At 44.6% G+C, this 27309-nt stretch overlaps 1 protein-coding gene across 2 annotated transcripts; it reads right to left on the minus strand.

Annotated features, from left to right (window-relative positions):
* Positions 1 to 1041: 1041 nt before the first annotated feature.
* Positions 1042 to 27309, minus strand: LAPTM5 (lysosomal protein transmembrane 5). 2 transcript variants are annotated; one of them, XM_040586975.1, is made up of 8 exons: positions 27149 to 27309; positions 17216 to 17309; positions 8386 to 8462; positions 7581 to 7709; positions 6943 to 7068; positions 6322 to 6417; positions 2562 to 2654; positions 1042 to 1803 (listed from the first exon to the last, which is right to left on the minus strand). In XM_040586975.1, the coding sequence occupies exons 2-8, from the start codon at positions 17304 to 17306 to the stop codon at positions 1729 to 1731; spliced, it is 687 nt and encodes a 228-aa protein (XP_040442909.1). In that variant the 5' UTR covers positions 17307 to 17309; positions 27149 to 27309; the 3' UTR covers positions 1042 to 1728. The 2 variants fall into 2 exon arrangements, with proteins under 2 accessions (XP_040442909.1, XP_040442908.1); XM_040586974.1 differs by lacking the exon at positions 27149 to 27309 and adding an exon at positions 26703 to 26878.

The following is a 27309-nucleotide window of genomic DNA, read 5'->3' on the forward strand; positions in this document are numbered from 1 at the left end:
GGTGATTTCTGGAAGATTCTGTAGACTATTGTTTATTTTGTTTCAAAGATAATGGTTTATCTCTCCACTTAATTAAGAAAGAGACTGGGCTGGTCCTTGATGCAGGAAGCTGGGCTCTTCACATGCTTCTGCAAGGTTGTCTGCTTGAACATTGAGTTGGTCTCTTGCTCTTTGATCAATTAAATAATTGCCAGATTTAAGGCCAGAAAAATTCTTTTCTGCTTGAACAATTTGAGGGGTTTGCACTCTTATGAGTGATTTTAACCATGTTTAAAAGTACTAGAGGCATTAAGAAGTTATTCTGGTATACCCTTCCAGACTTTTTGCCTGTTGTTGAGTATCCTGGTCCCCAGCATGAGGGAGATGAAGCGTAGAGAAAGGGAATCATCACCCCTATTCAATGATAAGAAAACAAACTCAAAAGTGTACAAACAACATCATTGTCTTCATCCCCATATACATAAATACATATCCAATGAAAAAAGCATGAAGCAGCACCGACATTTCTTATTTATACTTTGGCAGATCTTCCCTTGAAGCTGGTTGTTGTGTTCTGTTCCAGAGCAGAAAAAGACCCCAGCCTGTGGTCCACACTGTAGATGATGCTGGAATCATTATTACTGAGCAAATTACACTTCCATACCAAGTTGTTTTAAAAAGCAGGCAACAATCCAAAAAAGTAAGCAGCTGTTAAATTCCAGATCCCTTTCATCTGTCATCAGAAATACTATTCACTAACATCTACAGAGACTGACCTGTGCAATCAGAGGCAGCAGCGTGCGTGCCACGGAAAGCAGGATATTTATTGCTGGTGATAATGTATGAGAGGAAGGAAAAGGCAATTTCGTCTGAAAATTTAGGTAGGTTGACTGTTAGAAATACCATCTTTTCCTTTGCGAGCAGTACACACATGAGATAATGTCAGCCTAAGGCCAAAGTACCATTTTTGCTAACTAATTTTTTAGAAAGTAAACTATTCCTTCATTGTGATATACTTCAGACAGCAAGTACAACATCATTCAGAAACCAGACAGCAAAGTATTGAAGCCATTTTTTTAATTGAACCTAATCAAGTCACACTAAAAGCACACACACAAAAAAAAAAAAAAAAGCAAACAGGTATAAAATGGCAGAGCAATACTGTGACAATTCCAGCATGTTGTATATTCTGGAGTACACACTAATAATCATCATCATAAGCAGACAGGATGAGAGCTGCATTGTTGTTCATTTGAAATCTTCATTCTTTTGCTGGTTGCTTTCCCATAGGATCCTCATTAACAGATGCTGGTTAGCAGAACTTCAGGGTTGGGCTATCTCAGCAAAAAGGTTCTTATCCATTTTCACCCTATTCATTCCACTGCCTAAACATCTCAGCTGCTGAGCTGGATGCTGGACAGAACAGAAACAGCATCTAGCGTAAAGCTAGTCTGACAAGGGATTCAGGCCAGTGCCTACACTTGACATTAGCCATGTCAGAGGCCAGTTGTGGGAACCTCTAAGTCAGCACTGCAGCTCATTAGTACCAGGTCCAAAATGCCAGTGCAGAACAAGGCACCAGCTCCAGTGGTTCACCAGCACTCCTTGTAGGCTCATGAAGTGAGATGGATTGTAATAAGCATGATACTGCTATGAAGTAAGGGCTTCTTAATGAAGCTGGCTATCTGACAGAAGGGGTAAGAGGCACCAACAGCAGTAGAGAAACCATCTTCCGTCCATGACCATAGCTTAGATTGCTACACAGGGTGGTGGGGATTCTTTGGAAGGCAGCTCTAAGGCTTCCTCATACGATGGCAGGACAGCCTGAAAAAGAGCATTAGTTATGCTCTGAGGATCACACAAAGGGCATCAAGTGGATTGCAGAAATGCAGAAGTGTTAGAGGTCAGCAGCACTTTATAACCACTCTGCTGCAGGGGCACACACTGCTGGCAAGACAAGGCTCATCATATTTGCCAAGTTTCAACAAGACAAATGCCCACACTTAGCATTCCACCTTCTTCCTCTTTACTTCTCCCCCATCTTTACAGTATCTCTTATTTTTGGAAGGTCTTCAGTATCTTTCCATTGTGTCAGAGTGGTGGATCCTACTATTAGAGATCATCAGTAATCTAAGGAAGGACACTCAGATTCATTATCTAACGAACTACTAAGATGAAGGGCAATGCACTGAATCTCTCAGACAGTGATCCAATGAAAGGTGAAGACAAACGACTTTAAATAAAGGTAGCACTATCAGGCAGAGCAACCAACGTTCAACTGCAATTGCAATGTTCAACACATCACTGGATCAGACAGTACAGGTGGTATATTCCAATTTTTCTGCTTTGCCTGGAGCCTGAGTTTCAGGTTTCTTGCAGATACCACTGATTTTGAAAGATTTTGTACAAAAGTAAAGTTAAAGGAGTATAATTGGAAAGTGATTATTAGTACCTGTTAATGCACATTTGAAGGGTTGACCTATCTCTCAAACCACCAAAGAAGCAAAATAAGGATTACCAGGCACCTCCTCAGTCTAAACCATGCCTTTTCATGGTGTAACTCTGAAGCAGTCTTTACTCACCTTTTCAGCTGCTTGTGGGTCAACTTTCACCTCCTCTCTCTTGCTGGCTTTAACATACTTAAAGCAGCTTAGGACGCATTTGAACATATAGGCCTGAAAAGGAAAGGGGAGTCTGCCGTTGCACTGCAAGTCAACAAGAGCATTTCCACTTTTGCATCAGCTTGCTATAGTCCTACTCTCCTCTCTGGAGGCAGGAGCCTGGGACCATGTGTCCCAGGGCCTTAAATCAGCCTCTCTTGATCCTTTGCTGGAGAGGTGACAACTCCATCTGTTCAGAACAGTACACTGGTGTGGGAAATCAATAGGACTAGTAATACCATTAAATACAAAGCCCATGCTTAAGACCTCTGAGAGTGCAATGTCACCAGGTAGGAAAAGAAAGCGTGTCTTTCATGTAGTTTTTCTGAGCAGGCTACATAGTTTGGATGTCTCAGAAAAGCACCTTGGGCACATCTACCTCACAGACATCCAAGGCTCCCTGGTCAACTAGAACTGACTTGAAAGGTCAGCTCATTCAACAAAATCTGATACTTGCAGTAGTCACACTTTTCTGACAAGACCACCTTGCACCTCACAGACTTACAAGGTGCAATAAATAGAGCTTTTCTAAGAAAAATGGAACGATTGATGGATTGAGGCACACGAAAATAAGCAAGGCCTGTGAAACATACCGTATTAAATAAATATTTTCCCTACTCTGCACAGTGAGGCAAAGTTGTGTGCCTCTTATTTTTATTGGCGTTAGAGTCTACTTTATAAACAGTTGCATTTTCAAAGGAATGTAGGGAGTTATATGCCCCAAACAAGCTATGCGGCTTAGGATTTCCTAGAACAATGAGGACTGTTTGTCTTGACATGAAGCCAAGACAAAGAACAGGAACAAGGAATGAAGTATCTGAGTTGAAGGAATCCATCTCTCAAACACATTTCCAGAGATGAGGAAGTAAATCCAAACTTTGACCACCTTTAGGGAATATTGTAAAAACCTTCCCCCCTCCAAAAGCCTCTTCATACAGAGAGCAAACATGCAAGACACTGAAGCTGTCATATAAACTGTACAAAAAAATCCACTGATCTGCAAAAGAAGCCCCAATACACTTTTAAAAAAATCATACAACAAAAAACCCCTTTGTTTGATTTTTATTCAGGAAAAGTTTGCTGCAGAGCCAACCCAGTATCTACACCAAGTTCAAAGAAGTTGACTTCAGTTAAGACTGCTGCAAGTAATAGCAGATTCAAGCAGAATACATTAGTACACAGATTATATGAAGGCAGTAAGTGACTTGGGATTATCCCATTACCAGCTAACTCAAAACACTCAAGAGTCACTGAAAGATACCCTTCTCCACACAGAACTGAAGAGGGAAGACTTCTCTGGCAACCATTGACATAATAAGGAAACGGGAGGCTGGTCCCACAGGTCGTAAGTGAGCCATTTCAGACGTAATTGTGTTAAACCCTTTATTTCCCATCAGAAATATTTTATTCTCCTTTGTTTCTATGCTCTTGACTTTACGAAACCAAGGTGAGATAAAGATTACTTGTGGATACACAGATCAGCAAGTGAGACTGCCCTAATAGTGCTATGAAAACATCACCCCTTCTCACCCTCTGCACTTTGAATACTTTGCATCTCCAAGGATCTTAGATTTGACCAACTCATGATATCACATTGAGGTTCTACAAGTAAATGTACTAACAGCCACCACACTGGTAAGAGCTGTGAGGTTGCATGGAGAGACTCCTGCTTTGCAACAGGGCACGCTCCCTGCAAAGGGTAGTGATACATGAGAAAAGGAGGGAGAGGAGTACGACCATTCCTCTAGCATTGTCAGAGAAATCTACGGCTGAAAGGGTGAGCAAAGCCTTGCGGGTCTCATATGAGGTCACTGGCAGAGGTGTTAAGGGGGGCAGGTGCCCCATCTCTTTTCCATCTGACAGACCACCTTTTAGCTGAATGATGCTATGGTGTGGGATGCAGATAGCTATGTGGGGACAGTAACTGCGAGTTGGCTGGCAAACAGCACTGGATACACAGAAACCAAATTTTGGTGTAAGAGGAATAAAGGCTTGCAATGGGTCATTAAGCAAGTCAATTTATGCAAAAAGATCCTGGACTAGTGCAACCTATTTAGATACTACCTTGGTGTGAGGCATTCAGTGAACTGAAAATTATGCACCCTAAATTGGTCAAATAGTCTTTTTAGGTCTAAAATGTTTCATGTTGCCATGTTCCTCATCAGATCTTTATCACCTGGGAGGAACTCTGTCATGTAAATGGTTTTGCTGCACATGAAATAGGAGAGGGATTGTCACTGATTTTAAAGGAAGGAGTTCCTAATAACTTGTTTTGGGGAGTTTAGCAGGCCAAGGAGTGCTTGTGCCTGCCCATTGTTGTTTTAATTATCCTCCCCCCACTCCTCCCTCCTACAAACTCCAGTGCAAAAAGTCATTGCAAGTTAAGAAATCTTGTAGCTAACCCTGTGGAAAATTCAGATCAACCCATTTGCCAGGTCAGTGAGATTTTTGCTGAAGACCCATGCTGCCAGCTGGGTTTCAGGGTTATCTCCATTCCTATTGAGCAGTTTGTGCAAATATTAAAAGATAAGCTGAAGTCATGTCTGCAGTGCAATCTTATAAGACACTCCACTCCACACTGACCTGTCTGGCCACATGGGAAGAGTTAAATAAAAAATGTGTTCCTGCTAAGTGGCATTTTTCACTGTGACAGAATCTGCTCAAGTACCTGGAAAGATCTAGTTTTCTTAGCTGGTCTGAAACCCCTCAGTGGAAAACATGTTCTCTGTTCCATCGAAGCAAGAAGAACAGAAAGCAAGAAGAACAGAAAGCAAGAAGAACAGAAAGCAAGAAGAACAGAAAGCAAGAAGAACAGAAAGCAAGAAGAACAGAAAGCAAGAAGAACAGAAAGCAAGAAGAACAGAAAGCAAGAAGAACAGAAAGCAAGAAGAACAGAAAGCAAGAAGAACAGAAAGCAAGAAGAACAGAAAGCAAGAAGAACAGAAAGCAAGAAGAACAGAAAGCAAGAAGAACAGAAAGCAAGAAGAACAGAAAGCAAGAAGAACAGAAAGCAAGAAGAACAGAAAGCAAGAAGAACAGAAAGCAAGAAGAACAGAAAGCAAGAAGAACAGAAAGCAAGAAGAACAGAAAGCAAGAAGAACAGAAAGCAAGAAGAACAGAAAGCAAGAAGAACAGAAAGCAAGAAGAACAGAAAGCAAGAAGAATAGAAAGCAAGAAGAACAGAAAGACAGTGGAGTTTTCTGAGATGCAAGCAGTATTTAGCAGATCATGGGTTTTAATTAAATTTCAGGGTATCAGTGTGCATAACTCTGTTTACATCAGTGTGGACATAGTGACTTAGCCAAGTGGAAGATCTAACCTGCTGCTTAGTAATCTAATTTGGGCACACAAGTAGCAGAAAAATTTCCTATATTGGTTTTCAAACATCTTACCCTTCTAGAGAAAAATGGGCAGTAATAGTTTCTGGATTTAAGAGAGATTTTGCTTTATAACTCACATCTACAGAAGCATAAAACCAGTGATATGAACATTAGATCTGCCTTGGATGCTGGGCTGAGGCACAGCTCCTGTTATACCCAAGGAGAGACCAACAAGGCTTTCCAATCCTACACCCCAACCCAACCCCCACCCCGGGCAGATTTGAGAAAGATGTGAAACCAGTTCATCCTGTGCCCCAGGCAAGAGCTTCATTTCAGCCTCACCAGACCCTGAAGCCATTTACCTTCAGGAAGATGACAGTGATGAACACAATGGTGAAGGTGACCATCACTTTGGCGTATTCTTCTGTTGGTATCTTCTCCAGGGCTGGCAAAAAGCCCTGTGAAAAGAGGGAGAGGGTCTCAGTCATAAAACCAGGGTCACACAGGATGGTGGAGGTCTCAGCAGGTTTCTCAGCCAGCCTGTGGGAAAGGTGGGACAGGCCATCTTCCCTTCCTCATCAGAAAGAGTACAGGGATATTTTTTTCCTCCTGCTGTTTACTCTCCTTTGGCAAAGATCTTCAGAAGACTATTTAAATGAGAACTAGAAGCACGACTGTTTAATAAAGATGAAAAGTTGATGCATTTTCAGTGCGTGCAGGCAGGTTCCATCCAAATCATTTTGCTCTGCAATTTGCATCCATAAGATTCTTACAAGAAAAACAAGGTGTACTTTTAAGAAACATGCTTAAGCAAGCTGTCAGTCAAGAACACTGTGTTGGTGAGAACACATGGAAAAATCCTTCTTTGTCATCAGTATATACTGTAGAGATCAGAGCCAGTTTGCTCTGTCTTGACAGCCACTGAAAGAAACTTCATAGGGGTTTACAGCATAAAAAATGAGCTGAGCTTGCTCATAACCTACCCCATTGTCTGAAGACTTGAGGCTGAGATAGGTGGGGACCTCCATATAGGAGCTGCAGAGGGTGAGGATACTCAGGCAAAAGTCCAGCAGCTGCAGAGCCAGGAAAGGGATCTTCGAGTGTCCCTGCTGCAAGGTGAGCAGGGAACAGGAATTTCGTTATGATTACAGGAGTGCATCCCTTCCATAGATTTTTCTACATTTTACCCAAGGCCTCTGCATTGCTCACATTGACAGCCTAAGCTACTTAATCCACTTATACTAGCCAAAATGGTGAGCAAACCATCTTGTTGAACAGATTTACACAAGCTCCACAGAAGGGGTCTCCATCTGGAGCCATGCTTATCTCCAAGAAACCCTTCCTAGCATGGGCACACCCTGAACAACCTCCCCAAAGCCATGAGACAGAAAAAAAAAATCAACAGGAAGATTCCCAGACATGGAAACAATGTCCCAGCTGCCACTCATTCTCCTTACACACCCTCAAGCCCCCCAGGATTGCATCCCATCCCCAGCCAGCACAGGCACTGCCTTGCCATGAAGAACTGTGACCCAAGATAATGATCCTTTACTCCTACATTGCACATTGGTCTCCAGCTCATAGATAACTGAGATCACCCCAGAAGTGAGTTGTTACCTACCACGTGGCTAAGGGAGGACACAGAAATGGTTGCTGGGATTTGTATGTAGGAATTGAGCATCGTTAGGAGGCTGAGGAGAAAGTCCATGACTTGCAGAGCAAGGAATGGGATCAGGAGACGTTCCCTCTTCTAAGGAAGGAAAGCAATGCCAGTTATTTCTGTCCTGAATAGGAAAATGAGACCAACTAGCAATACCTGAAAGGACATATATTAATGTACTCCAAAAGCAAATACTTTCCTGGACTTTCTGCATCTAATTTCACATGCTGTGGTGACAATTGATTCAGAAACAATGAAGGACATCAACACTGATTTTTTTTCACCCCCCTTGGAAAGTTTCTGTGAATTTTCACTATGCAACATTAGCACTAGAGCCCATCAGATCTGTCATTCAGCTGTCCCCAAAGTTTACCACTACAGAGAAAGCTGGGCTCCCACACCAATGCACGGTCATGTCTTCCTCTGAAATGGGAAATGAATCCACAGTGTAACAGGAGAGTTACTGTTCCCTTCCAAAGTCTGACTTGCAAAACAAGAAGGAAATGAGGCAATAAACCAACATTACCAAATCATAACACTTCCATTCCTTAACACAAAAAAGTTGTGATGGAAATGTCACCCAGATTCAGTAAATCTGGCAGTTAGCAGCCTTGCAGATAGCCTGAGACTGCGAGTGGAGATATTTATCTGCTTTTCTGATCCTACTTCAGTATTTTCAGGGAGCTCCCTCCAGTCCCCTCCTCTAACATCTCCAAACTCAGAGAGGCCTCAGACAGCAACTAAGCATCATTAATGGAGAACGTACCTTCACCACACCGAGGAGGAGGTTGAAGCTGATGATGAACAGCATGATGATCAACAAGAAACTGGTGATGACATCAGCTAAAAGTCATAAAAGTAATCACCACATTACTAAAAGCTGGACGCTAATGTCCTAATTCAATCATACCTCTAAGGAAGAATTAAAATGTGTATAAACTAGCTGAAAGGATTGAACATGCGGGAGTATGAATGCCATGCAGCTGGAAGGTCACCCTCTTTTCCTTTTTTATACTCACTTTTTCACCTGTCTTTGAAGCTCTGTTTCTTTAGCTGCCAGGCTAAGCAAGGTGTCAGCTGGGGCACACTGGAGCCAAAAGCCTTTATTGCCTGGACTGAAACGTTATATATCCTAGGCTACCACATTAAGGTAAAATGCAGGGTGGGGGTGGGTGGGTGGGGTGGGTGGTGGGGGAGAAAAAAAAAAAAGGAAAAAAAAAAAGCACAAAGCGCTTTGGGTTAATGGTTAATAAACCTGAATTTAAAATTATTTTGAGACTCAAACACAGATAAAGTAACCAACAGTGAAATCTGGTGAAAGTGCTGCAAGATTCACCAGCAGACAAGAAACATACATTTTAATGACCCACTGCTGGTGTGGATCACCGAGTGTCAGGTTTGGGTGCAGGAGGTGGTCTCCTACGTACCCACAGCTGCCCACCGAAGAGTTCCCAGGAAGGAATCTTCCCTCTTGGTATTGCAGCCTGCCCTGATGCTGAGCACCAAAGGCTTGCTTGCACTATACAGCATAAACATCTGATCTCTGTAGCAGTCTAGACAGTGCAAAGTTCTCTGTAAAGCTAGTTTGCTTCTATATTTTTTTTTTTAAAAAGGGGGGGGTAGGGGGTGGAACGGGCAGGGATGGGCAGCTCACTCCAAAGGTGAGACAGTGCTACTTTCTTTATCTGCCTCTGCATAATGTACAGTCTGCTATGGTTCATCCTCTAACTCGCTCTCTAATTCCTTTCTTATGGCTTTACCAGAGTTTAAAAGAGCAACAGCCTGGGGTCTCCAGCTCCCAAATGCTTGAATAAAGGGTATAATTTTATTAGAAAAGAGCCAAACTTAACTTTTCTGACTTTTTAAAAGCAACTGATCCTTTCCACGGGTACTTTTCTCAAACATCAGAAATGTTTGATTGCTGGCTTGTTTTCCCCTCTTGCCAACTGCCCGATTTATTCCATGTCTGTTAAATAAATCTAGTGCCTAACTTTTTTTTTCCCCATTACCTTTTTTACAAAGAGACCTAGAAATTGTGCTTTAGCCTGTTGGATCCCCGATATATCCCAGCTGCTCTGAAATCCTTCACTGCTCCACGTTACCCATTTTTCCCCACAAAAATGCCCCTCCACCTCCTTCAGCTTTGAGCATTTGCCTATAGCTTTGGTAGCACATAACATTTTTAGTGGGGTGGGGGAGTATTTCAGTCCTTGGCCATACACCAAAGTGTCCTTAACTCACTTCCTAGATTTGCTGACAGTAGCATAAAATAATCTACCAGGACACTGAGGCAGAGAAACCCACCCTTTCTTTCAGGCAGATAACACCAACACTGCTATTTTCAGCAACAAAACATTTGCATTGCAGCAGTCACAGCTATACCATAATTTGGCCAGTTACTCTGAGGGAGCAAATGCAAACACTTAGCCCAAGCCATGGGAAGAGCCAGGCTGGAAAAGGGCAGACCTACCAGCCGGTGCTGCCCACGGCATCTGGCAGGAGATGGGTGCCCATTAGATGCAGCAGCTGCAGCATATGCAAACTGCCTAGTACTGCATCCAGGCTCTGCTAAGCAATGTGGGTATGGACAAATGTCAGTTAAAGAAAGGAGTAAAGATGATACCGAGAAGCTCTGGAGCCTTTCCAGGGTTGCAGAGGACCTGCCTGACAGCTTGGCTGAGCCACATCTGGTAGCAAGCGTGGTTGGCACCACCAGCAACACTCCCCACATCCTTAAGCTGCTAGCAGAGAGTGCACTTTATTTCATTTAAACGCATTGATACAAAAGATATTTTAACTTTCCCTTATGATCTTCTCAAGAATTAGCAACAAGCTCAACTCTCCTCTAGAGACGAGATTTGCTGACGGGGAACCTTTAGTGTGAGATGAAGCTCTGACCAGTACTTATTCCCTGAGCATGAGAAGCCTCTTCCTTCCTGGGGCATCAGGGAAAAACCCTTTGAGGAGGCTGCATCCCTCAAAGAAACAAAAATAGCTCATCTCAAGAGAGCACTACATGAGTTGCTGCACATAGAGGTGTCAGGCATTCAAGACCTAACGAAGCAATCAAATGTATCCAACAAACACTTAACCCACATCAGGAAAAAAAGACTTCTGATTGCACAGAACAAGAAAATTGCTTTTACTTATAACCCGATATAAATGCCCAAAGCAGGAACTATTTACCACAAAGTAATGAGAATTGAAGCAGAACAAGAAGTCTCAGAAAACAGCAAAGAAAGAAACCCCAAATTCAGCAAACCCCAAGTGAGGGGAGGGCAATGGAGAAAGGGCTGTGCTGCAGAAGAGGCTGCTGGCAGCTTTGCGGCTTGTGAGGGTCGTGGGAAGAACCTCGGCTTCAAGGCAGAAACCCAAACCCACCTTTCAGAAGCATGAGAGCCGAGACAAGGCTGTGATCTGGTGCACAAAGAACCAAAGATTAACACCAGGACAGCATAAAATCCAAACAAAAAAAGAGCTTAACAAAGGAGACAGTCTCAGCTTTTGTGAGAACAGCTATAAAAAGACATCCCACTCCCATTAAACCCCAACCTGCCTGAAGCCATTTTCCCTGGTTTTCTTCCCAGAACCAACCATCAGAAACTTGCCCCAGAGAGGGTTTATCTTTTTAGCACGGTGTTTCCTCATATTCAAGACAGCTGTGTTTTTCTGCCTCTTTCTATGTGGTCTTATGCTCCAGCTCTCTCAGCAGGCTCACTAATTAATTGGGCAACTGGCCGTTGCTTCTGCAGGCTAATTGTCGGCAGAACCCAGCTGAATTTTGCAAGCAGAACCTAGATCAAAAAAACCCTAAACAAAATAACAAAAAAAACCCCAAAAGCCCTCAACCTTACAGACATGAAAGGATGGGAAGAAAAGCAAAACCAAGAGAAAACAACTTTCCAAGCACTGTTTGCCTTCTATTTGTTCACAGCAAATACGCCCTTTCTGCTGACAGCAATCTCTCTGTTCCAGGGGCAGTTTAGTATAACAGATTTGATCTCAACCATCAAAGATTTTACTTAAACAAAATTACTGCTTTCTTTGTGGAGCACATTTAGCAGATGGGCTAAAGAAGTGACCCCCTCGGTGGTAGCTGCTGGCTGTTAGCCCTGTCTGTGCAGACCCTCCATGAGGTGGGAATGAGGGATTTGTTGTTATGGAGAGGCCAAATGCCTCCTGGAACACTTTTCAAGGGCTGGCAGAGCGGCAAGTTGCCTTCCAGAACCAGCGGCAGATCCTTGGGGAACCCTGGGATTTGAGGCACTTTCAGCTACAGCAGACCCTAGAAACCATATTCCTGTGGCTAACAGACTCTTTCCATGCCCATGGCAAAAAATGTAAGATTTTAATTTTTAAGTCTCTTCAGTATTTCCCTCCATGCTTAGTTGGCCTTTGTACGTTGAATGTTTGTCTCTCTTGTACTTAAAAAAATTTTTAGGAATCTTGAACCAAGCTTGAGTACCTGGACAATCTCCAACACAGGGGCATCATTCCACTGTTTTCCTCTCTGTTCCTCCCACAAGGTCATCTGGGTGCCTATCTCAGAAATAACCTGTTTTCCTCTACAGCACCTTAGAAAGTACGGGAGTATTCAGAGTGACAGGATTTGTCCCTGTAGAAGGTGCATTGGGTCTTTGAGGGCTGTTACTGCATAACAAGAGGCAATTGTTACAATAAAGGAAATTCCAGCTAAAAGGAAGAAAAATTTACAATAGGTGATACCATCTTGAACAGGGGTACAAAGACGTTGTGGAATTCTAACCCCGGGGGGAATCTGCAAACCTCAACTGGACAAAGCCCTGGGCAAACTACCCCAGCTTTGGAGTCAGCCCTGCTTCACGCAGTAGGTCGGACTGGAGACCTCCAGGGATCCACAGTACTTTTGCTCTGCTTCGATAATTACAAAATCAGGCAGGGGAAAAATGTTGCTCCTCACAAAGCCTACTTCAATCCTCTAGCCCTAGAGTATCCTACCTACAGGAAATCTCCATTCTGTGGCCACCTCCACACTGGCATGGGTACTTTATTGCTGGCAGAGGGTGTGGTGAGAGCTTGCCCCCTTTTTCCAAAAGCATACAGGAATAAACAGCAGCAACAAAAAAAATAACATGCTCTTTCTTATGCTTTTTCTTACTCAAATTCTCTGGCGCTACCTGAGTGTCCCAGAGATCCCAGGGGCTTTAATGAGAAGGGATACATACATTCTGTGAAGTAAATGCCATTTTCCTTGGGGAGGTGGGGTGGCCAGAATGGGGGCATATGGCAGAGCCGCCCAGAGCAACACTAGACGTTTGCAGCGCTGTCGAGTAGTAAACCCACCCCACATCTAACAGGAAGACAGAGCATTTACTTGCCAAATGTCTTTTTTTATTATTATTATTATTGGCCTCACATCGGGTTTTTTTTGCCCTGAATGTAGCCAGGAGGGACATTGAGTCCTAATATTTCTCATGAATGCAGAGAAACCCCATTCTGTTTTATGGCCCAATAAACTGGCATGGGAAATACAAAGAGGGCTCATAAAGCTGTGGTTTAACAGTTGCACTCACAGATTGTCAGGGATGGCAGTGTCTGATTCAGTGTTGTGGTAAGCTGCAGGGCTTACCTGTGTTGTTTCTGGACAGCTGCATTCAAAGAATGGGCAAGACCAGTGGGGGAAAGAAGCCTCCCAGTCCCTTTAGCCACATTCGTTTTTCATCAGAGAAGGAGGGAATATTTTCTGCATAGGAAATGGTACGTATAGGATATGGTATATGCTGTGCGCGCAGGTCTTTAGGCATAACCGAAGTATTTTTCTTGGCTGACTGGACAGAAACTGAAACAACTTTTCCAGTTGTACTTTGTCCACAGCCTCAATTTTTATAGTCATTAACGAAAAATAAAAGTGATTAACACTCAGACTGTAGACAGGCGTGAATTGAAGACATCCTAAAGATTTACCTGTGGTGAGCAGTGGCATGTAATCTTTTCAAAGCAGAACACCATTCATGTTAGCAGCTTAGAACTGGTAAGGAGGTTTTAATTGAAATGTTTGGGGGGTGGGGGTGGGGGTGGGGAGTTGGCTTTTTGGCTTTATTTTTCCAGCAGGAAAAGCTAGTCTGCCAAAACTCATATGCTTTCAGGAATGAAGCACTGCCAAGACAACCTTTACTAGGAAGGCTTCTCAGCTCCAGAATGAGATTTCTACTAGACTGGAAATGGGGGAGGCTGCATGGGAAGTGCACATCCAGATTTCTGCTGTGTGTGAGAGATAGCATAAAGATTTGAACCTAATTCTTCCAGATTGCAACTGAGTGCCCCAAATCACCACAGAGCAAAGCCTGGCCAAAATTAATCTTGTGTTCCTCCTTAAATATTAGTTTGGTAGTAAATTTAGATCTACTGTAGATTAGCCAACATCCTGGCATTGACCCCATGAGGGGTGGGAAGATCATCTTCAAGGCTCCCAAAGACAAAGAAGAACCTGAGTCTTCTTCCCATTTTAATCTAACATTTTCAGCAGGTCTTATATTAATTTTTTAGTCAATTTTCAACAAAAAACAAATTCCAGAGGAGCGCTTTCAGTTCTGTGCTGCCTGTGGCATCTTGTAAGCCAAGGTAGCAAGGAGTATCAGGCTGCAAGGGACAGAGCATCCCCCTCCTAAGGGCATTGTCCCAGTCACCCTCCCTGTTACCCTGGCAATGGGAAAAACCTGTAACAAACCCAGATCTCCTTCCCCTCCCTGGCCATATCTGTGGAGGTGGAGGCCCATCCCATACCCTGTTCTTAAAGCAGTAAAACTTACTGATGTGAAATCTTGAGGGATCTGATTCCTTATAAAGAACTCCTATATGTATTTTTTCCTCTTGTGTCATGTGAAAAGCATTTTCCCATAAACCTTGCTTTGTTTATATTCTTCGGCCATGACTACAGCGTTAGCATTATATATTCCAAGATTTGCTTTAATCTGGCAGGATCTACAAATAGAGCAGCAGATGCTGAGGGCATTGATAAAACATCTCTCTAAATTGTTCTCCAACTCTTCCATCTGGGTTTTGAAGTCAAATTGAACTTTCCGTACTGCTTTGCTGTGTCGTTTCCCTGCTAGTTTCTGGAAATAGAAGGGTTGCGCTATGTTTATTCCAACTATAATCAGAAAACGGTCTCTCAAGCAGAGCCCTTTGAAATGCTTAGGAAGAGAAGCCAAGTGGAAGTGCTGAGAACTTCATTATAAAATATTCCTTTTTGTGTAGGAGGCAGTGGAAGAGGGGGGAGGGGGAAGACCTGTCATTTTGATTGTGTGGGAAGTGGGGGGATGTTAAAAATGGGGGCAATTTCTCTCAGAATGGTTCTATTCTTAAAGAAAACCCTCCAGATTTGCAGAAATGCACAACTTGCTTAGAAAACATAATAGTTTTGCATGGAAATTATCTGAAGAATCTGTCTCAACGATTTGTTTCTTTTTCTTTAAAGAATATTTTGTTTAGATACTGGAAGAAAAGTAAATATTGTTTGTCTTGGATGATCTTTCTGCAAAAATTAACGAAAAAAAGTTGTTATTTTTACCTAACTGTATCTGTGGGAAAGTATTCTGGTCTGCAAATATCAGATTCAGTTTTCAGCAGTTCAGATCACTGTATTAGTCAGAATGCAGGTGCTTATTCCGCCATCAGGAAAAGTGTTTCCAACTACAGCCGTGTTCAAGCCAGGTACATCAAAACAAAACCAGAAAAAAAACCAATAAAAAAACCAAAGCCAAAATGGGGAGGAAGACCTTAAGGTCACACTTGCATCATGTTACTCAGTTTTCATCTGCAAAATTAAACCTAGAAACTTACATTATGGAAATGGGAAACTGGATTCTTCTACTTACGTTGTGCTGCTCCCAGGCACCCGGCAAACAGCCAGGTTTTAGAGCCGGTGTATTGCATGTTGCCCTGATGGGAAAGCTCTGCAGAAAGCATTGTGCAAAGTGGTCATCGTGCAAGTCTACTGGGTGTTGAGTTGGGCCACAGCTGCAGAGGGACCTCTGTGTACCACAGCTAAGCCAAGGAGCCTCCAACCCACCCAGACTGGGCTGCTGGAAACACTGGCCCATGCGGAAGATGGGAACCATGGCAGCAGACCCTCACGCAGTGTCCTCTTAGCAGGGCTCACCCAAATTTCCATTTTCCACTCACTGTTGATGCCTTTCAAAACAGCCTTGGCAGATCACAGTAGTAACTCCTAAAACCCACCTGGGCTCTTTTGAAACATGTGAACCCATCTGTTAGCAATAACTACTCCCAGACAGTGACTATGCCTGTTTTGGTGCTTTCCACTGTGTCTGACTCCTTCCCCAGGGGCAAGTTGGTTTGGGATGTGCAGGAATCTTCTGTATTTGGTTTCCTTTTCCTCCACTTGCAGGGGGCCTCTCTAAGCATGCTTGCAGCTTGGGGAAGGTCACGCTGGAGAAGCAAGGAACAGGCAAGTCCTTGCTGCTGTGAGTTGTGTTTTTCTCTGTCCAGGAGCCTTCTCGGCAGGGAGAAACAATGCAGGGTGTGGGAGCCTCGTTCCGTGCACAGCAGTGAAGGGTAATCTCAGCTTGTGGGAATATACCAAAAAGTGACTAAGAAAAGGAAAAAGCACCCTGTGCTTGTTGCTTCCAAACAGCCTCATGCAGAATTAGCTTGGTTAAGAAATATTTGAGGTTGGGGGAGTTATTTTCTTTTACATGACACCCCACATGAGATAACTGCCAGGTCTCTGAAAATTAGGCTAAATCCTTCTGAGTTCAAATCACAGTAATCCAATCAACCATGTTGAATGTGATGCTCGTGACTATTTATGGGATATTGAAACAGCCTGTCTGTTTCTTCCAGACAGCCAATGTTCTGCAAAAAACACAAGGGGTTGGGAAAATCTGGGGATGGGGACCAAAGGGACAGGGGGGAAAGGGAGGTGGGCTGGTGTGACCCTCTGAAGTGCCTTCAGCTGTGAGGTAGGAGACCCCTGCATGGCATGATGGATAATGAGAAGGCGATGACTCCATGGCACAGAGGGCAGGCTACTGGTGGCAATATCAGGTAGCCCATGTACCTGTGGGGTGTGGTGTGGGGCTGCAATTTCTCCCTGCTCTGGGACTGAGGTCACTGGCCAGACTAGGTCCACTGAGGAGCTTGTCAGACACTTCAGTGTTTTCCAGGAAAATGCCCAACTTGGGAAGGAGGTCAACAGTCTATGTAAGACTTAAACGACCTACAGTTGGCAGAAAGGGAGAGAAAGGGAAACCAGGATTGTCAGATTCATGCCAAGTGTATTACAGAGGGAGTGGGAAGGCTGCAGGATTATGAGGGTACCAGAGAGTTTGGGCTGAGGGCCTGATCCACTGTAATAAAGACAACTTCTCTGGGCTCCACATCGGTCTCCAAAAAACCAACACAGCCATGGCATAAACCACAATCTAAATCTTTAGAGCCTAAATGTTGTCTCTGGGTCTGAGCTTTTGATGCATTTGCTCTGAATACCTGTTTCCAATTATTTTTGATGAAAAAGAAAGAGGTACCAATGCAGGCCCTTGGGCTCACTTTCAACCCACAGACCCTTGCTGCTTTCCAGCATCCCTGTAACCTACCAATTCTGTAGTAATCCTTGTCCAGGTCTTTGCAAAAGCCTTTCCCACTCGCCACCTCCAGGGAGTACTCAATCAGCAGCAAAACGCTCATAACCTAGAAACACAAAAGACACAATTCAGTGGGCACAGTGTTTTAAAGTGTAAAAAGAAACTAAAAAAGAATAAAGCTCTCTGTAAGTCTAGCTATAGCACTTCAATGACAGAAATATAATTTCCCTTCTTTTACTTATCTAAGAAAAATCTCCAAATGTGCTTTATTCATATTGAACCAAAATTATTTTCTCCAAGTTTCTGAACCGGACTATCAAACCCCAGACTCCAGAGCTCATTCCATTCTGACTTTAGCAAGCTGTGAGATAGAGTGAGGTCTAGAGCTGTGGTCTCAGTGCTAGCACTGAACGTCTGTATCCAAGCAGTGATGATCTGCAGTGAAAAATGAATTTCTGACCCCCAGGTTAGGGACAGCTCCTGCTACATGTGGGGCACTGGGCAGTCAGGGGCTGCAGAAGACTTCCATAAGGCTGGAGACCTCACCATGGAGTACCTCAGACAACAAGTCTAGGGTAATTCCATGCAAGTAAAGCCAGGGAACGAGTAGCCACAAGGCCAAACATCCCACCGCATCCCTCCTGGGGACAATCCCACCCTGCTGGTGTGTGTGCTACCAGTAGCACTGCCAAGGGGACCAGATGCTGTGGATTCAAGAGCACAAAGTCCAGGGCCACAATGGAGCATTGGTCTCCTCTTGCTGCTGTCAGAGCAAGTAATGCCTCTTAGGGGCAAAGGGCTACTCTGCTGCCGTTTATTGCTCCTTCACCACTTCACTGACAGTTTCAGCACTGTATAGCAAGATGGCACATTTCTGATGGCACCATGCACCTCATCTGGTTCATCATTTTCTTCCCTGTTTCCCGATCTCTACTGTCCTCCCTCATGCTTGGTATGCCTTTCCTTTCTTCTGCATGTTCAGGCTGGAGCAAGCTGGAGCACAGCATAGCCTGCCAGCCCTATACCTACAGCTGCACTTCCCCAAACCAGCATTGTGTGTCCTGTGTTATTTTAAAATTGGCTTAACAGTGTGGATGGTGGGGGAGGAAGCCTGCTTCTACGTTCCCTGAGAGTGCAAGAAACATGGGCTTTTCACCCAGGAGATTCCACTTGCTTTCTGGACAAGATCCCTGACCCCTCTGCTGCTGTGCAAAGAGCTGCTACTTCTCTGCCTGGGCTTTACCCCTGTCCCGGAGGACCTCTTGCCACCACAACAGGGCACAACCTGAGAGCAGAAAGCAGGAGTCTGACCAGGAGAAATGCAAGGATCATTATGACTTGTGCAGGTTTTTTTTTGGAGACGTGGGAACTGTGTCTGCAAGAGAGGAAATCTTGAGGTGTGCAAAAGATGGAGAAACATGTGCGAATATGAGTCTCCATCTTCACCCCCCTGCCACTGGATCCAGCACTGGGACTACCCATTCTGCAGACTACCAGGGCAGGAGCCATCAACAAATGTACCATCAAAAAAAACCAGGCTGTCATGAAAAGAGAGTCATCTGAACCCCACACTGATGCAAGAAGCAGGTTTGTATCTGCCACCAAGATCAACAGAAGCTCGGGTACCATCAAGCTGAGAAAACATTTCCCCAATAGCTATAGAAGCCTTCCGTTTCAACAACTGCCTAAAGAAGTGATGAAGGCAAGGAGGAAGCAGAACTGTTGTGGTCTGCTCTTGTGTTTGCAAACCCAATGTGTGGGAAGCAGTATGAAACCAGCAACTGCAGGGCATGATGCCCACCTAGCTGTGGTGGGAGCAGGAGAGAATAGGTTTTGTCTTTTGCAGAGCAATGGCTGGATGTGCCATATGAGAGCCAGACAGAGTTCGAGCAGGAGTAATGTGTGTTCAGGTGTGCTAGGGCTGACAATGCAAGCAAAGAAGAAAGAGGCATAGAAAGAAAGGTTTTGCATTGCCCTAGAAATAGGGAAGCCAGACTGGGAGGGATGGCCTGCAGCAGAGACAGGAGCAGAACACACTTTCCCACTGTCTCTGCCTTAGCTGCATAAGACCTAGAAATTATTTTCAAAACCAGATTCACAATCTTTCTGCACCACGAGCTGCAAGTGCAGTTTCCCGAAGAGCTGTATCACATTCCTCAGAGCCTTTTGCTTCTAGAGTGAGCATCCACCACACCACACTGCTGCTGCAGTGGGGACTGGGACTCTGTATCCCACCATAAACCTTCCCTCTGAATTTAAAATACTATTTAGCATGTGAGTTGGAAGAAAGGATGTGTTGTGTTTTGTCCTGGCCTGTCTGATATCACATTGTTCAACTACAGGCGACACATTGCATTTTAGATTTTTGCTGTGCAGTAAATGAACTTTGCGATTTGTTCATGAGGCTGATAGGGAAAGGAGAAATATCTAGATCTCATTAGTGGGGACAGAAAAAAGTGAACATGAATTCAGTTTAATGTAACACCGTGTAAAGTCCTATGGAAACATTGAACCTTATCAAGGATGAAATTGCATCAATCTGAGGTTTTCTTTGTACATGAAGGTCTCCCCAGGGGTGTAAAGGATCTCTTAACTAACATGGAGATCACACGCTGACTTCAAGTGCCCTAACTTGTCTGAGAGGTTTCATGTATGTGCTCCTGAAGAGATTTCACTTCCCTTATTGCTCGTGTTGGTCAATTCCTTCAAATGTCAACATGGAATAGGAAGAAATCAGTTTTTCAGGTTTCTGTTAAATGGAGGGCTGAACAAATGGGTGACCTGAGCCCTAAATATCAGCTTCATTCCTGAACGACAAGAGTGAAAGCAGGACATCAGATCCCAAATGCCCCCATCCGTGATGGTTTTACAGCCAGAGCAGAGCCAGAAGCTAAACTTCAGCATGAAGAACTATCTCCAATGGCTATCAAAGAGAGGAACAGTAGAGTAAAAGAGGCTCTGGTTTCCTTGCATGTTTTGAAATGAGCCACACAACCAGATCAACTGCAGTCACATAAAATAAGTACATGTCCAATAGAAAACCTCAGCTCAACCAGAAAGACTATGGAGAAGACTTTTAAAGTGAAAATTGGTTTAATTTTCCCATTTAAAAGGGCTTTTGCATAGAAAAAATGAGCCAGTGAACTGCAACGAGATAAACCATGCAACGATCTCCAGGCCTTCCCCTTGGCTCTCCATCACAAGTGCCATGTGAGGACCAAGATACTTTCCCATCACCTGACTTGGGCTCTGACATGCTGCTTCCTGGCATGTGACAATCTTATTTATTCCTGTAGAGAATATACATACAAGGTGATGAAACCTCTACAGTGGGTGGCTCGCCCCAACTTGAGAAGGTAGATGAAGACTGATGTGGCGCCTGCCCAGCACCCCTTGCTCTGCAAGGCTGTACGTATTCTCACTCGAGATTCACCCTTCAGCTCCAGAAGAAACTGAAAGGCTCCCATTTCAGACAGACAGGACTGCTCAGAGAAGCATTCAGTTCCCTTTCTTATTGCTATGTCATGACAGGGGAGAGACAGGCTTAAAATAGGAAATGTCACCTCCTGGTCCACAACTTGCTTGGTGTTCTGCAGGCTCCCAGCCCCTCCAGCAGCCAGCCCTTCTTATTCTACCTCCTATAGCTGCAACTTTTGGAGGACAATGCTTATCTTATTTCTGTCTCCATTTAAAAGGAGTGCTTCAGATTTCTCAGAAAAAGATCTGTAACACCAGGAAATGAAGTTACTTAGCCAAATAATGTAGGATTGAGGTAAAGCCAGTTGTTAAATCAAGGCAGTTAAACTCGGGGTGTCTTGCAAGACAGAATCTTAACAGCATGACACCAGCAGCCCCCATTCCCTGGTGAGTAATTTTCCTGCAGCTGCAGTGGCGTTAAACTGCTGATAGATGTTGGGTCATGTACCATTTTGTCTGTGCAGCTTGACTGATCTCCAAATAATTTATCTTTATGCACATGGCCTCGGGGTGATGGTTGCTCCTTTTTTTGTTTCACACCAAGTGTTTCTGGAAGAAGAGCTTGAAGCCGTCACAAACAAGGGTTACTGGGGTCAGTGACATGCTGCTCTGACAATGCCCTGGGGTGCTGTGAAGGGTCCTGACAGTGGTGCACATGAGCCAGGTGACACCCAGCACTTTGAAGGCAAATAGCTTCACATTAAATGCTATACTTTCAGAGCTTTGCCTTTTCTTACTTTAATTTAAAAGCAGTCATTGTGGCAACATAGGATGAAGTGAGGAGTGGTTTTAGCTCCCATTTGGTTTCCTTTCAAAACATTTTATCTTGCCATTCCTGCTGTCTCATTCTCCTCACTTGTTTGTGCAGCAGAGGTGCTCCAGGAGGACAAGGGAGCAGCACAGGGTCTGCTGAACATCTTGGATCAGCCACAGCCTGGTGAAAGCGCAATGAATCGCACTCTGTTATCAACATGAGTCATGTCCACAGGTGAGGATCAGACCTGGGGAAGGTCCCAGAGGTGAGACTCTGCTCCTTGAGTTAAAGAGCTGCCAGAGAGAAGAGTTTGTCTGTGACTGAGGCCAGGCCAAGGTACAGATGTGCTGCTTTCTAATGCCTCCTTTGGCTCTAGTCAGGGATCAGCAGCAAATGAGTTGCAGGTTCTGTGCTGTATGCACAGAAGTAACTGTCCAGCCTTGTTCTTGAAGCTAATGTCAAATAACTTGAGGTCTGCTGATGCCTAGGAGGGAGAAGCTGATGAGCAGAAGGATAAATTCCTCCATGCTTTCTTCAGAAGTCACCTGCAAGTCACCTCACAACACCCAGTGAAGCTTTGCTAATGACACAACTCTAATTCCCCTCCTCATTCCCCTCCTTCTTCCCCATTTGTTTGAGAGTGCCCATGATTTATTTCAACTGTCTGTGGAGAGATCCGCAGTGAGACAGATCTAATTTATAGAGGACAAGACATCGCCACAAAGCCTGAGAGCTTGTGTTTGATGGCATTACTATCACCCAGCATCACTATGATTCATCACTAGGACCCACAGCAATAATATATACTGATATAAGCCAACAGTATTGATGTAGCAAATCATCTAAGTCACTGCTAAGTTATAAATCCCCTTTTCCTTTTCCTTCCCTCTGCCCAGCTGCAGTTACATGATCAAAAAGGTGGAGAAGAGGTAGAGGAAAAAATGGTTGCTATTCTGTGTTATCTCTTAAAGAAGTAAGACAAGACAACCTTCTCTGAAAATTAAACTGTTTTCCAAGGGGTTCTGTGAAAAAGAAACCCACTGAGATGATATAGTAGGTACAGACACAGTGGGACCCACAGGGACTTGGGGAGTTATAGGTTCTGGTATTGCAGTGATGGTTCCTCTGGCAGGAGCCAGCAGCAGCAGGGTTGAACAGCTGAGGGCTCAGGCTGCCCCTGCCCATTCCCTATATCCTTTACTGGATCAGCCCTGGTCTTCAAGAGTATCTCTGGCTCCTTAGCCTAAACCCAAGTCATGTTGTTTGCTAATGCTCCCTGGCATCACATGCCCTGTGTTGATCTTGCACATCGTGGTGTAGAGGAATTTTTAAAGGATCAAGGATATATGTTACCATTGTCCGGGTTGGACAACCCAGGCCTGTCAGTTGAAACTGCAGAGCAACTTTAAATTGTCCTTGGAACAAGCAGTGTGAGAAGGAAAACAAGCTATGCACAAACAAGAAGCCAGGTGCAGAGCAAGTCCTGGGAACCGCGAAATCAACACACTCTCATCGGCACACTCTGATCAGGCGCCTGCAGCATGCTCACCGATCAGCGACATGGACACCCACATGACCAGAAACTTTTATCCAATCACCTGTGTGTAAAGTCGTGTGAGCGGTTGTTTTAAGTTATAAATATGACCTGTTTGTTTAATAAAGTGAGCACGGCATGTAGCCATATTGGTGTGATTGTCGTGACTTGGCCAACTCTCCATGGGGGACTCTCTTTATCATGGCTGTGCGTATCTTATGGTAATTACCATTCTGTTTTTGCAGTGATGCGCCACAAAGTTTCACAGAGTGACCCCAAACCCTCCTGCCCACCAGCCACATCCACCTGGTCACTGCAATGGTGGGTGAATTGCATAGGAGTTCTCATTTAGAGACATGGGGCTGTTTCCCACCCAGGTAGCCCTGGCACTGGGGATACCAGCATGCGCAGAGGAAGAGCAGAGCAAGAACCCAGCTGTGCTTCTGTGGCATCTGCTCCAAAAGCATGGGCAGCTTCCATGGTCTCATGCTGAGTTTATGTTGCTTGTGATCTGTTGGGTGCTGGGTGAAGCCAAGCCAAATCGTGCCCTGGCAGAGCAGAAAGGGGACACATGTCAGTGGCTTTGACTGCAATGTGAGAGTTTGATCCTCATTAAAACATCAGGTGGAGTTATTACTGCTAAGTCTTTTTCCTGTGAACATGCTTAAGACACGCTGTGGGCAATGGGCAAGTCTGTTTTAAAGATGGTCTCAGAGTCACATTCATACTCAGCGCAGACTTTTCCCACATATAACAGGGTCAGCAGGCAGCTCCTGCACTAGACCCCCAGTTGCCCACACTGCCATGCTAAGCTTGCTGCCTGGCTTTGGGCTGAACCACTTTTCTTCAAGACCAGTCTGCTCTAGAAGGGACTGACACCACACCCGGCAGCATCCCTTGGTTTCAGGGCCCAGCATCCCTCCTTTACCCTCTCTCAGTTAGCAGTGCAGAGAATTTAAGTGTTTTGTCACAAATACCTATCCTTTTATTTATATAGAATAAGGTATAAAGCACAATTACGTACACCACACAGAATTTGTATTTTAAACCATGTCACCGCTGCTGACAGTCAGGAGAGGGATAACATTCACAGAGATAAAAAAGATAGTGTATGAACCAGCCTCTGCTCACGGAGAGCCCTGTTACACTAGAACTTGTCAAACATGGAAAAGAAAAGGTTGGAAAGAAAACGTGAGCAGAATAGAGCTGGAGATTATTGAATACAACAGCTAGTACACATGATAGTTTTCATGTAACCTCAAACTCAAGAAATCTCTGACATACTGACTGCAGAAGATGCGCAGGGCAGGGACCACCTGTCCTGCTTCCAGTACTTTCTGCTCTAAGCAGCTGCTGCTGGCTGCTGTTGGAGACAGGCTGCTGGACTTCGGGGCTGACTCAGGACATCTGTCTCATGACTTTTGCTGTTGCTGTTCTGCAAAGAAAAGCGGCTTCCCTTGCTCACCCACAGTGGACCTTTGAACGTCTTCCACAAACACTTTCCCATGAGCACTGTGAAGGCTCACTCCAAGGCTCTTTGCCTTTTGCTTTTCAAAACTCACCAGATACCTTCAAAAGACCCACGAAACTCTTTTGAAATAACACATCCTTCATATGATGTCACTGGTAATTGAGTTTTCCCTGTTAGCCACTAGCACTGAAAAGTGGTGTCTCGTTCTCCTCCATCACACACTGGTGCAAATCAGGAATCTCTGTTGTTAGTGGCATCGTGGTGAAACACTAACGAGAAAAATGTGCCTTGGTTCAAAGCCTTTGTTGGCTTCTGAGAAAGACAAAGCAGCCTTTTTTCCTCCCAGCTAGAAAAAAATAATTCATTTTCTGTTACCTCTGTTTCACCAGTGATAACAGATAGCTCATGTCGCATGGCACGCTTGTAGCTTTCTGGAGTAAATGTGTTATAGTTCCCTGTCCTGTGTTTTCCATCTTTGCCCAGACCTTTAATTTTGCCAGCTCCACGCCAGAGCTCAGCTGTACTTCCTAGCAGGGTCCTATTTCTAAACAATTCCTGACCATCCCTCTGTGACAGCTATATGTTTAATTGGTTGTCAGAAATGACTTGTGCTCTGCTGCAGACTCTCAGCTTTGATAGTTTCAATTTTTATGTCTTGGGGTAATGAGAATGCACAAGAAATGCAGCCACTTCTTTTTCTTTAAAGCAGTGAGATTATAAACATTGGGCTGGTGGCAAAAGAGGAGTAGCCTGCCCAGGGTGTAATCTACATATGCAAAAAGCAGAAGGCAAAAAAGGTTAGAAAATTGCATGATTCTTTTAACTAATCTCTTAATATTTTTGAGGTGCCCAAATGATTAAAATATGGCATGGAAATGCCACTACAGCGCCTGGCTTTCAAGTAAAGCCAGGGGAAAGATGCTGGCAGTTCCACTGCATGCAGATGTGATGTAGACCCAAGTTTCTCTGCTCTCTTGCTCTGGGCTGTCACGGGACTACCTCCTGCCCCAAAACAGGGGGGTGCAGAGATGCTGCGCTGCAGCTGCCACCACCAGCCCATAGTGCTACCAACTCCTGGTGTGTTTATGAAATCCTGCCATTCACGAGATGCTTTCCCTTTATCTTACTATCCAAAAAAGCAAAGAAGCTGATCTCCAGCTTTCTTTGCCTTTCATTTAATGAATTGAATCCTCCACCAATGTATGCTGGCATGGCATCGTGGAAATCAAAACCATTAAACAGCACGTTAGGCTGCCAACTTGGCTTTGTGAGCATGGGGACGCCACTTTGGTGCCATGAAGATTTGCTCAGACAGCATGGGTTGCTCCTGCTGCCCCAGGTAAGCAGAGCGGTGCTGCAGGGGGGCCAAGGCATATCCTTCCTGCCACAGCTGCCGTGTCCAGCACAGGTTTTCAGGCTGCAGGTCCCCTCACTCTGCTTTTCCTGTGCAAGGAGTGGGTTAAGAGCCACCGTTAACTGTTATCACACTGCAGGCTTCCCACCTGTGACTTTGCACACTGAGTGCAACAGATGGGATTATTTTAGGTGCCTTTGCTGTGTGAGAAACCACATCCTCAGTATGACTTAAAGCCACTTGAAAGCATCTCTGTGCAACCAGGTGGCATGGAAGAAATGGCCCTCCAGGCTCTGCTGCCTCTGTTTGCTGTCATCTGTGCCCACCCCCAAGCAGTTACGCCAGCTGCCTGGCAGCTGAACGCAGCCATAGATGCAAATGGAATCCGAAATGATGCATATAGCACCCAACTGGCCATAGAGAGAGAAATAAGGCAGCTTTGCTCACCTGCCTTTTGCTTGCCTGGGGCCCAAATCCCTCCTCCCTCCAGTGACCCATAATTTCAGTTTCCAATGCCAATGTGCTGCCCTGTTTCTAACCAACAGGTCCAGGTAGCCACATTGGGCCAAGCTACACCCCCTGCCCAGGTAAGAGCTCCTGAATTAAACTGCAAGGGCAAAACAGAATGCAAAGCGAGTTTCCATGAGCTGCAATTGGTAGAGCCAGGGGAAAAATAGTTGAAAAATCCTCCCAGTACAATAAATTTCTTCCTGCTCTCCCGCCTCCCCCTTCTTCTCTTTTGTTCACCCCTCTTAAATCACTGGGTTTTGTTTTTTTTTCTTTTGGGAACATGGAAAAGTCAAGTCAGGAAACCTTGTGATCTGGATGATTACACCTTATGCAAAGCTACACTTCTGCCCCTTTCCGTGTCTCCCTCTCCCTGTCCCCACTCTCAGCCCTGCAGCTTACCATGTGGAAGATCCCTAGAGCGATGGTTGCTGTCTTGGTATTGAAGAAGCAACATTTGGGGGGCTCAGTCATTGTCTGGGCAGTCATTTTCTGATCCCCCTGCACCGCTGTGAGCTGATGAGGCTGAATTTGCAGCAGCCACCCCACTGCAAAGCAGAGCAAGCAGCACAGCTCAACTTCCTTCCTGGTCTATAAATGTGTTAAGTCATCTACGAAGTCACATGAGTTGTTTGATTTCTCAGTAATAAAGAAAGCAAAATTTTGTTGCTTTTCTAACAGATTTTTAACTGCTTGCACAACCCAGATGGCAAATATAAGCACAAATACAGCTTCAGGCAGGAGATGGCCAGCAATGAGATATACGGGGAGAGGAGGGATCTGAAGCAGAGTGCAGCTTTGTCCTACAAAATCATCACAAAGTAAAAGCAGAGGGGCAAGAATTTCACCTTAAACTTGACCCGCTGTTTTTGTGGTGAAGTATCCAAGTTGCTCAGTTTGAAGTGGCTTCTTCCTCGCCAGCAAAGTCACTGTTCCTTGGAACTGCTCCTGGGAGCCAATGCTTGAGCAGCCCTGGACTCTGGGACCAGAGGGATGGTGAAAGGTTGTT

Source organism: Falco naumanni, chromosome 3, assembly GCF_017639655.2.
Source record: "Falco naumanni isolate bFalNau1 chromosome 3, bFalNau1.pat, whole genome shotgun sequence".
NCBI lineage: Eukaryota > Metazoa > Chordata > Aves > Falconiformes > Falconidae > Falco > Falco naumanni.

What these genes read in the sequence shown, in the direction of transcription:
- LAPTM5 (XM_040586974.1), bottom strand. Translation starts at nt 26,789, where the DNA reads ATGACTGCCCAGACAATGACTGAGCCCCCCAAATGTTGCTTCTTCAAT. An exon ending in TCACTGTCATCTTCCTGAAG is followed by an intron (nt 2,655 to 6,321) that starts GTAAATGGCTTC and finishes TTTCCTTTTCAG; the next exon opens with GCCTATATGTTCAAATGCGT. An exon ending in ACCCACAAGCAGCTGAAAAG is followed by an intron (nt 1,804 to 2,561) that starts GTGAGTAAAGAC and finishes GCTCTTTTTCAG; the next exon opens with GCTGTCCTGCCATCGTATGA.